We start from the raw sequence: 11,391 nt of genomic DNA, 5'->3' as shown, positions 1-11,391 counted from the left end.
AAAAGCCGCTTTGTAGCTGAGGGAGAGCTGCTGGACAGTGAGTTAACACAGGTTTATCAAGAGACAGCCCGACTCTGAGCTGCACTGAAGAGCTGTCATAAACCCCTGGCTTGAAAGCAAGGCAGGTGGCAAAGGTGAATTTATCTTGTGAATTTTCTGTGGTTTGTGCCTTTGTTCATGGCCAGGTTCAATCTCCTTCGATGTGCTTCAGCAGTGGGGAGTTACAGCTGTGCCAGCTGAAGGAGAACCAGTGTGACTTCTGCCTCTTGCTTGTGGAGTATTTCAGAGCTGCCATCAGTCAGTGAGCAGACAGTAGCTCTCACCTCAAGATGGAATACCAGCCCGACTCACATTTATCTCAAGTACTGGCTATGCAAGCTGGTTGACACATTAATTTAGTTTGTGCTTCTCAGTTCGTACTCTTTTCGCTTATGATCAAATATTGGAAAAGGTTACAATTAATCACAGAGTGAGAATGGAAGCTGGCAAAGCTAACAATGGATTATTACATTCTGTCTGCTCTGTAGGAGAGTAGCTGGGGGACTTGCATGACAGAAAACTATTGTTAGTAATGAGAAATTACTAAAGGAAAGCAACTTACACCCATCTCCCATTTTGCAACCTATGTTTCTTCTTTGGAGTTTTTAAAAATGAAGCAATTTGCTAACGCTGTTGGCTTTAGCCAGGTTTTGTGGCTACGTGGCTGCCTTTGCAGAGTTGTGAGGCACCAAGAGGTTTCAGCTCTTGATGCAGCCTTGTGCTCTGGGCTCACAGCAGATGAATGGTCAATGTGTGAAGCCAATTTCCAAACACTAACAGCGTGTCTGCCCCCAAGCTGCAAGATTGTACAGCAGAGGAACCACAGGGAGTCCTTGCAAAAAAAAACCAACATGGACTGGTGGACTGTCTGTGGTGTGTACTTGTTCTTTGAAAATGAACTAATTGCTGGTTGTTAAAAAGCGAAAGTGGTGCTGGGCTGAGACAGATGATGAAAAATGAGCCCTTCCTGAGGGAGTATTTACGACCCAGCCACGTGCTCAAGCAGCAAAAGCTTTGGGTAAGAAATACTTCCAGGTTTCCCAGGGCAGACTTCTACCTGTGGCTATCAGCAAGTGATGCTGCTGGGCACAGAGTATTCCCTTGATTTAATGGGACACAGCATCTGGCTGCTGAAATTATAAGGAAAAGAAATGGAGCTTTTGTAGCTGTGGTATGCAGTCATTAAAAACTAATTTTTAAAGTAAAAATACCCATCTCACTTTATATTATTTACAAGGCTTTTTTATGCTTTTAAGTATGGTGAAATTTCATAGTCCATTGCTAGCTGCTGGTCAGCAGGATTGTCTGGGATTGCAAGTGCTGTTGTCAGTGCCTAGGGTGCACCTGGGCTCCCTGGTAGTTTTCAAGGTACAACACGAAATAAACCTTTCTTACTTGCCTATTTTCAATCTAAAGAAGAGCTACCTTCTGAGAGGGGAATAAAACTGCATCTCCTGCTTTTTCATTGGGAACAGGGCCTGGCCTTTGGTTGCTACTTAATCCACAGACTTCTGTTTACACATTTGATGATTTAAATGAATAGCTCCTAGTATATGATAAAAGATATATAGAACACCTTAAGCCATAAGTCATAAGGTGTTCTGTGTTCCTTTTATTTCAGCTGGTTGGGCTTTACATGCCATAAGTGCGTAACTGTTCTCCAGGGCTATTTGCATCAGTTTACACTTTCAGTGTTTCTGTTCATCAGCTTGTCTCCGTATCCGCTATCTCACATACAGAGGAGAGTCCTAGGCTGGAGCCAAGGGTATGAGTCTGTGTAACTGGAGCAACCTGTCATCTCTCCATGGTAGCCAACAGGACAAATAGAGACACAAGCTGGACAAGACTTCAAATTGTCATAGAGAGGCTGTTGCTGTGCGTCCATGGAGGTGCTCTAAGTTCATACATCCTCTTGCAAGGACCTGAACGGTCTCTTTGTATGTGACTGCGAGGCAGCACACAGGCGACGGAGTAGATTTGCTTTGCTAGTCTGTGTGCCATAACCTTGCATGTGCAGGTGTCTCAGATGTGAGTTTTTTTTCAGCATGTCATGACTTGACTCATCATCGAAAACCACACTTGAAATTTGGGCTTGTCCAGATGTCTGTTGCACTGCAGTGATCAGTGAATTATTTGTGTGTGTGAAAAGGAGTCAAATGAAAAGGAGCCACTTTTCTTTCCTAGCCTTGTATAGATCTAACAGCCAGGCTTTGCTGGTTGAGTCTAATTCAGTTTGTTAGGAACTGCAGTAAGCAGCATTGAGAGGTGCCGTGATTACTCCCCATAGTGTGTTTTCAGGATTGCCTCTGTTCCTGCAGCAGCTGGATGAGCTTTGTTATAACCATTCGGCATGCACCAGCAGGGCAGAGAGCGTGCCTTTCCTGAGAGGGAAAGTCAATAACATGAAGACTGGAATGTTACAGGGCAGGGTCTCTTAAACCTTATGAATGGCTGTACTGCTGTCAGTACTGGCTATTATACCAGCCTCTGCCCAGACCTCTCACTGAGCATCACCTTGCCCCACACGTGTAGCAGTAATCAACCAGTCTGTGTGTTAGCAAAGCACCTACAAGCAGAGGACAGATGTCCCAGTTATGCTCATTCCCACAAAAATAGCGACACCTTAGGAGTATGACAGCTCTCATTTCCTCTCGTTCGGTAGGGGAGAGCTCAGGAGAAGCTGGACAGAGCGGTGCCACTTGCTGAGAGACTTGGCATGGTCAGGAATACATTGAAGGCTGTCAAGAGGAATTTAGTTAAGGGTGAGTGCTCTGGCATGGGGAGGGACGGGTGAGGGTGCCCAGCAGGCAGCACCCCACAGCCACCAGCCTCCCTGTGTCTCTGCTCAAAGCAGGCAATTGCCCCATGGCCTGCAGTATGACCAACTCCATTAGGAAGTCAGATTTTGCTAACAACTGCAAGAGGATAGCTGTGCTCTGTGACAGAGATTGGGTCAATGGTGCCTGAATGAATGTTTAGAAGAGTGCATTCTGTGCTTTTGATAGAAAGTTTGTTAATGTTTATGTTGCACAGATGCCATTCAGCATCCTGAGGAAATGGAGAGGTCAGTCATTTCTCTTCGGATACCTTTGTGCCTTCTATTGCTAAAACAATTTGATAAGCCTTGGAGAGCGTTTTCATTTATTCATTTCTCCAGGCTGTTTACTGCTTTTCCACATGATTAAATGCTTCATTTTTTTAATATCAGATCAATAAAATCATGGCAGAAAGATTAAATTTTCTCTTTTTGAGGTCTGAGGATGAAGTACCTTGCATGGCATATTCTGGGGACAAAACCAAGGCTCTTCTAAGCCGGAATCACTGAAGAGTCACTGGCTTGGCTTCCTCAAACCATGTCCTCTGTAGGGGACAAGTGGCATCATTCACATGCAGCAATGCTTCAGTGCTGTGGTTTGAAAAGGAGAGGGTAGTTGAAGTGATCATTGGTTTGACAAAGCTTAGTGTATGGAGGTTGGTTTGGGCACACAGCCCTGGCAGCTGCAGCCTGACCTGCATTCTCCCATTCACAAATGCTGTTTGAGGTAGGTGCAAATCCATGGAAGATCCATGGAAGTGTAAATGTTTACATGTGTGGTGATCTAAGAATGTGACCATGCCTTCAATTGTGCTGTATTTAAAAACAAACAAACAAAAAAACCTGTCTGGATGGCTGGGCCCAGAGAAGGTGGTGAATGGAGTGAAATCCAGCTGGTGACCAGACACTAATGGTGTTCCCCAGGGGTTGGTACTGTGGCTGGACCTATTTAATTCTTTATTGACGATTTTGATGAGAGAATTGAGTAAGTTTGCAGATGACTCCAAGCTGGGGGAAGTACTGATCTTCCTGAGTGTAGAAAGGTCTTACAGAGGGACTTGGGCGGGTTGGATCAGGGGGCTGAGACCAGCAGGATGAAGTTCAGCAAGACCAAGTGTCAGGTCCTGCACTTTGGTTGCAACAACCCCATGCAGTGCTTGGGACAGAGTGGCTGGAAAGCTGCATGGACGTGGGGGTGCTGGTCAACGCTTGGCTGAGAATGAGCCACCAATGTGCCCAAGTGGCCGTGATGGCCAGCAGGGGAAGGGAGGTGATTGTCCTCCTGTAGTCAACTCCGATGTGGCTGCACCCGGAATACTATGTTCAGTTTTGGACCCTCGCTACAAGAATGACATAGAGGCACTGGAGCGTGTCGAGGCAAAGAAACTGGTGTATGAAGCACAAATCTTATGAGGAGTGGCTGAGGGAACTGGGATTGTTTAGTCTAGAGAAAAGAAGGCTCAGAGAAGGCCTTATTGCTCTCTACAACTGCATGAAAGGAGGTTGTAGTGAGGATTGGGTGAGGGATTGGCCTCTTCTCTCAAATGAATAGCAATAGGACTAGAGGGAGTGCCCTCAAGTTACACCAGGGGAGGTTCCGGTTGGATATTAGGAAGAATTTCTTCTTCAAAAGAGTGGTGAGACATTGGAACAGGCTCCTCTTCTGATGATGTAGTCACCATCCCTGAACGTGTTTAAGGGAAGGCTAGATGTAGTACTTAGTGACATGGTTTAATGGACAGTATTTGTGGCAGGTGGATGGTTGGACTAGATAATCTTTAAGGTCTTTTCCAACTGTAATGATCCTATTATTATTCTTAGAGAAAAATCAGAGGAAATGAAGTTTGCTTGGTATTGCTGTGTGTATTAATTCCAGTTGTTCAGAGGGAGTGTGGTAAGGAGAGGTCAGCTTTGCTTTGCAGTGAAACAGAGACCTTGCTGGCTAATGAAGCAGAGGCAGCACACAGCATTTGTTATTGATGCCATTAAGAGCCAGACAGGGCTGTGCTCCTTTTGACGGTGCCAAGTGGCTGTTTGAAGAGCTGGTGAAGAGCCTGCGGTGCCCAGAGCCCTCCTGCCCCACTCCAGTGGTGTCAGAGATGCTGTCAGCAGGGTTACCAGGACACCTGTAATGGGCACAGCCCCATGGGAGATGCTCTTCAGCCACAGAGATGCACAGCATTTGTGCTTTTGCCTGCATGGCTGAATCTGTCTCTTGTTGTATGAGGTGCTGGTATCCCTGTCTCTGTGCTAGAGCTTCACGGTCGATTTAAGCTGATGTAAGCATGAGCTGCAGTCAAAAGGGAGAGCTTCTACTGCTGCCCCTATGTGAACGGTGGCCTGAGCATCAGATTTGAGAGTTAAATATTCTACTGAGAAAGTAAAAGTGTCACTGAACCAGATTTCACATTTACATTCATCTGCAGTAGTATTTTAAAATTGGAAGATAACAGTATAACAAAACTCAGTTTAACAGCCTGGAGAAGAGGAGGCTGAGGGGAGGCCTCATGGCAGCTGCAGCTCCTCACGATGCAGGGAGCAGTGATGAGCTCAGCTCTCTGCTGTTCTGAGGGGTCGGCATGGAGTTGTGTCAGGGAAGGGGCAGGTGGTGGTTAGGGACAGGTCTGCCCCAGAGAGCAGTGGGCACAGCACAGGCTGCCCAGGGCAAGCATGGAGTTGCTGGAGCTCAGGGAGCAGGGCTTTTAGGCGCTGTGTTTGGATCTTGGGTGGTGCTGCGTGGAGCCAAGAGTTGGAGTCACTGATTCCTCTGGGTCCCTGCCAACTTGGCATACTCTGTAATTCTAATAACATTTTGTTGAATTATTATTGTTTTTAAAGGCAATATGTACCATTGCTAGCTGATGAGCTTTTACCTACTGGCTCTGAATGGTTCCATGCAACCAGTAATTGCATTAGGGAATAAGTCTGGAGTGGAAACCGTGCGAGTATGGCATTGATTAGATGAAGAAGCAAATTTCTAGTGCTGCTGGTTTAAAATGCAACTCCAATAGGCCTTATAGATTCAAATCCCAGAGGGTGAATGAAATCAATCCAGTGCCATTGATCTGATGCCAGCTGTGATTAGTGGAGCCCCATGGATGAATGGTGCCAAACTGCTGGCTGCTTCTGTTTTAGCCTTGAAAGTGAGTAACAGAGTTCAACTGCTAAGACTTTCGGCTAGTCTGGAAACATTTCTGCAAGTGCTGCATGGTACCATCAGTAAGAAAAATAAAAGGGTCGTAATGTTGGAAGTGGAAAAAGGGCCTGGTAGCAAAGTGATGGTTATAATATGTTTCAGGAGAAAAAGATGAGGAAGATAATTCAGGTTAGTAGACATGGAGGGACTGTCAAACAGGGCAAATTTGGAGGGAGTTCAAGGAAGGGAAACGAAGCCTGAGAAGATGAGACCTGCGAAAAGAAGAAAAAAAAAAAAGGGCCAACAGGAGCATGTCTGCCCCATCTAAAGAAAACACACACAAGGGAGACATTGTCACTTGCAAATGTATGGGGGGAGGTATAAAGCAGCCAGCAATCAATTTCCTAATAACGGACTTGATCTATTAATGAAATAGTAAGATGGAATGAGAGTAGAGCAAAAACCTGATTTATCATCCCATCTCTTCTGCAATGGCAGCAGTGCAACTGTATTTTCTTCACCTGAGTCATAAAGGTGAAGCAGTGTCTTTACAGCCTCTTTGTGTAGCTGCTGTTTAAGGCAAATACTTTTGTTTCAGCTGCTTTAGGACCTAGGAAGCCCCACTTGAAATGGCCGCAAGATCAAGGTGGAGAGCTGTCTTGAGGCAAGCAGAGAGGTTTCTGAGAACAGGGCTGTATTTCCTTGAAAATCAGCAGGACCTTTCTTTGTTTCCCTGGGGCCAGGGATTTCTCCTGCTTCCTTAGGCATCAGTTTTCTCAAATCCTTTGTAAAAGTAACTTCTGAACTTGCCTTATCACTGGACTGTGCTCTGGTTTAAGGTGGGACCCAGAAACCCAAGGATTAATCCAAGTGGTCAACACGTTGACTGTTTCCTGTGCTGACACAGTGAGCAAATACTTTATTCCCTTTTGATTTGTAGTTAATTCCTCTTTCCACTTTGCCCTGAAACTTTTCTTGCCCCAGCAATCCATGCATACCCTCTGCAGCCCCTCTTGCTGCCTCCTCAGCTGTCCTGGGAGGAAGACCAATTCACTGTCATCCTAGGGACAGCCAAAATGAAGCTGAACAACAAAATAGTGCAAAGATAGCTGAAATCCACACAAAGTCAGAATCAAGTTTGGAGCAAGTTGCCACACTGACATTTGTAAGCTTTTTTGAACAAGTAGTTTGGAGCAGAATATTCCACACAGAGTGCCTCTGCTCAGCCACAGCGATACTAAATAAGTAGTGCTAAATAGTGGTGATGCTAAATAAGTTGCACTTGTACTTCCCATGAGAAAAGAGTCCACCAGTCCCTGAAACACAGGTTGAGCTCCTCCTTCTAGAATTGATGCAAGGCTGTGGCATGCATTGCAAAAAAAACCATCTGAGATCTAAGTGTGAGAAAGTAAGTTTGGGAGAATTTCCATCACAAATAGGATGTAATGTATGGTTTAACCATCCCAGAGTGCTAACAACACCTTGAGAATAACAGAAGGATTTTGATTAACACGCCTCCAATCATGCCATGAAGTAACTAATGTAATTGATCAAAAAACCTCAGTTTCTGCAGAGTAAATACTGTAGCAGAGCTTTACCAGACAGCCAGGTCAACTTTGGTCTGTCCAGCAGCATACAAGCATGGAAAGTCACTGTTCGTCTGACAGCTTCCAGTTCCTAGCTTGTGTGGATTGGTAGCAGAGGGACTTCTCTCTTCCCATCCAGATTAATGCAGATAGTGTGCATCATCTGCAAAAAAAAAGAATGAGCTATTCCTCCATCATGCACCTCTGAATGAGTAGGGCCCTTGCTGTAATGAATCCCACCTGAGGGTGCTGGTCCCAAGCCAACAAACTGCACCCACCCAAGAAAAAACCCAGGTACTTTGGAGATGCACTGTTGTCTTTCAAGGACCTTGTTGCCATCAGAATGACAACTGGTGCTATGTGAAAGTAATGATTATGGCACCTGACAGTATTGTGAAGCAGGATCCTTTACAAATGCAGATGAAGGCACTTAGACCAGATTAGTGTTAGATCTGTACACACCATCTAAAATGGCAGTGTGAGAATAAAATCTGCTTTCACTGCTGCTGGGTGCAATCCAGCTGTGAACAGGGGCCAGGCTCTCAGCTGGGTTGAGTTGTCTTTTCTGTGAGATGTAGTATATAGATTTAAGATGTAAAGCTGTGTGTTTGTTGTAGTGGTGTGTCAGGGTGCTGCTGTTTGAGCAAAGCACTATAGGGCTGCAACTGTAAAGCTTGGGGCTGTGAGCTTTTGTGGGATGTACCTTGCAGTGCAAGCAGGCCAGAAGAGGAAGGAGTAGGAAGTAAGACCTGGGGCTTTCTCTTCTGGGTATGGGGGCAGTTCCTTTTTCCAGAAGGTATCATTAACGTGTGTAGATTAGAGACTTAGTTAAGTTTATGAAATCTCAAATGGAGATTTCTCTGTAGAACGTCCTCTGAGAAGGGGGATAGACCTCAAAGCTGGTACGCTTGGAGGAAAATCTATGTAGGTATTTGGTTGACAACATCCAGCAGAATTTTCCATACGGCAGAGAGAACAGCTAATGGCTGCAGCAAAGCATTAAGGTGTTTTTTTCCCCTGTTACTTCTCCAGGTTTTTCCACCATGTTCGGAAAGAAAAAGAAAAGGCTTGAAATTTCTGGGCCCTCTAACTTCGAACATCGTGTCCATACTGGCTTTGACCACCGGGAGCAGAAGTTCACAGGACTACCTCAGCAATGGCACAGCTTGCTGGCAGACACGGCCAACAGGCCAAAGCCTATGGTGGACCCATCATGCATCACTCCCATTCAGCTTGCACCTATGAAGGTATTGTGTAAGGTCTTTCTTTCTTGTTGCCTTTGAATTTCCTGACCTATCTTTAATTGCATAGTTGAAGCTGTGCATGAGCTTATCCCTAAAATGCCTGTGTTTGCACTGAGAAGGTACTTGCTGTGTGAGGTGTTGTTGGGCACTTCTTTTTCTAATTTCTGTATGGAACTGCATCTCAGTAAAGGGTTATCTGACAACTGTGATGTAACCACTTCTGTGTCCTTAATCTGCCCACGTTGCTAGAAATATAAAGGAGATCAGAAGGAGGACGTGTTAGGCTTGGCCACCAAGCACCAAGAGACAGAAGATATTTGTTTGCATCACCACAAGCATCTGGGAAACAGGCATAGCTGGGGCGGAGGGGCAGAGCTGCAAGCCCAGAGAATTGGAAATCCAAATGTTTAATACTAGGGCTATGAGGTAAAACTGCATTTATAAAACTTGTCCCAGAAGAGCATGTGTCACAGGCCTTGCTTGGGCCATGTGTTCGCATTCCTGGGCTGCAGAAGAAAAAGCAGTGGAGGCTCCAAATGTTGCTCCTCTGCAGCATAAAATTCCTTGATAATTAATTTAAGAAAGGTGCTAGAGGCAAAGGCAGGCAGGGAGGGATAAGTACAAGGAAGGAAAAAAATTATATTGCTTGTTAAGCCCAGAAAAGAGCTCATGGAGGGATCTTGTTGCCATCTGTGAGCACCTGCAGGTTAATGCAGATGGTGGAGCAGAGCCCTTCTCTGGGTGACAGAATGGAGGGAGCAGACCCAAGCTGTGGCTTGGGAAATTCAGACCAGACAGGTGGTGAAAAAACGTTGCTCAGAGGATAGAGCAGCACTAGATGGGTGCCATTTTGGCTCTGAGCTACCCGTCCTTAAAAGTGCAAGATACAGTCAGACAAACAGCCTCATTTAGTAATGGTTCTGACATTGCACATCCTGATGTCCCACTAAATGTCACCTGTGTGCTGGCAGTACCATACACCCCTTGCTGTCATGTGGCTGAAAGATAAATTTAGGATTTCATCCTCACAGATTTTTCTGAAGCAAGGGAAAATCAGATAATCCTGGGAGCGCAGACCCTGTGTTTATATTTGATAAGTGCTCTTTGCTAAATTTGCATTTACTGCCTGCACCTGAAGGACACTCAGTAGTTGCTGTCAGGAGTGCTGGGCATTGCAGCAGGATAAAGGGTATAAAAGCAAAGTCTTGGATTTTTTGCTGCGATAAAACACTTCACTGTATAAACGAGGCCCAGAATAATTTGGAAAAAAGTAGGAAACCTTTGCCAGATGGAGTAGAAGAGCAAATGTGTTTCACAGCCCTTTGAAACACCAAAATATTCTTGGGACATGAATGCATGAAGATGTCTTAAAACAAATCGGTTTCTTATCTTGCAGCAATACCATCTATTTTCTGTAGTTCTGGAGCCATAAATCCTTAAGCTTAAAATGCTTTAAAATGTGTTAGATTTCTAAACACCTTAAAAGAAGTGTGAGTCTCGGGCTAGTGCTGCAAATGGACACATACATGCATAGCTTTGTTTGTGAGTAGAGCTCTGGTGAGGCAATATACACTGCTGTGTGTGAAGGATCAAGCCTTGAATGAATTAACTGCAGCACTTCTAAGTGAAGAAAACTATGGACAGTTTTCCAAGAAATGGTCTCTTTTTGTTTTTCTGTCTGTTTATCAAACGTTTGTCTATATATGGAGGAGATGTGTGTATCCAGCACTCAGTATCTGTTCATGCAATGGGAATGCAGTTCTGAACTAAATCTTACCTTGCCAGAAAAAGCTCCTTTGGGAGCAGGCTGGGGCCAGGAGCCAAAATACAGTCCTGAACTGAGCTTGTTCTCCCAGTGTAGTCTTGGGCCACATTGCTTTATAATGCATCCATACATCCAACAGCATCTTGCCATGGTGCATCTCCTGATGATGGTTTCTTTGTAACCCTCCCCCCATCCCAACAATGGCAGTGGGGCAGAGCAATCCATAGGAAGGTTTGTCTGCATAGATGGAAGATGGAATTTGGAAGTAGATTCCACAAACTGCAGTTATTTGCATGCCATCATTCCAAAGGCAGAGTTGAAAAAGGAATTGGGATTAAAACTGAAGGACTCAAGAGATTGTGCTTTCACTCTCCAGTTACTTTCCCTAAGACTTCTGCAGCCTGTTGAAGTAGGCCTCCTCCATAATGCCAGCAAAAGAGTTAGTCTTACTGCCAACTAAAAACAGTGACTGCAGTCTGAGAACTTGCTTTTAATTTTATTGCAATAAATAATTTCATTCCATGGTAAGAATTAGTGTGTTTAAGTTGATGTAATTTACAGAGATAAACTGAGTTGTCGCCACTCCAAAACTGAAAGTATTAAGCATTACTGAAGTAAACATAATTCAGAACAATTTTGTATATGTGCAAATTCCCAAACACCTTTAGCTTTGTTAAAAAGGGATTTACACACTGAGGACTTGATGATTTAAGTGAGAACTGATGATTTTAAATGCATTTGCATTTAAAAGATGGAAGCCATAGTCTGCAAGACCATAACACTGCTTACAGTTTTCCCCTTTTCCA

The 11,391-nt window shown here is 44.7% G+C and overlaps 1 protein-coding gene across 2 annotated transcripts in view; it reads left to right on the top strand.

Annotated features, from left to right (window-relative positions):
• PAK5 (p21 (RAC1) activated kinase 5) overlaps positions 1-11,391 on the top strand; it is an 88,872-nt gene that overhangs the window by 42,023 nt on the left and 35,458 nt on the right. For both annotated transcript variants that reach the window (XM_042884350.1, XM_042884360.1), the window contains exon 3: positions 8,609-8,823. In XM_042884350.1, the coding sequence (XP_042740284.1) occupies positions 8,620-8,823 (204 nt within the window). In that variant the 5' untranslated portion in view covers positions 8,609-8,619. The remainder of the gene's footprint in view (positions 1-8,608; positions 8,824-11,391) is intronic.

This window comes from Lagopus leucura, unplaced genomic scaffold (genome assembly GCF_019238085.1).
Source record: "Lagopus leucura isolate 7727_CA_CO unplaced genomic scaffold, USGS_WTPT01 Super-Scaffold_73, whole genome shotgun sequence".
Taxonomy (NCBI): domain Eukaryota; kingdom Metazoa; phylum Chordata; class Aves; order Galliformes; family Phasianidae; genus Lagopus; species Lagopus leucura.
Note: the sequence above shows the minus strand (reverse complement) of the source record. Positions and strands in the feature narration are given on the sequence as shown.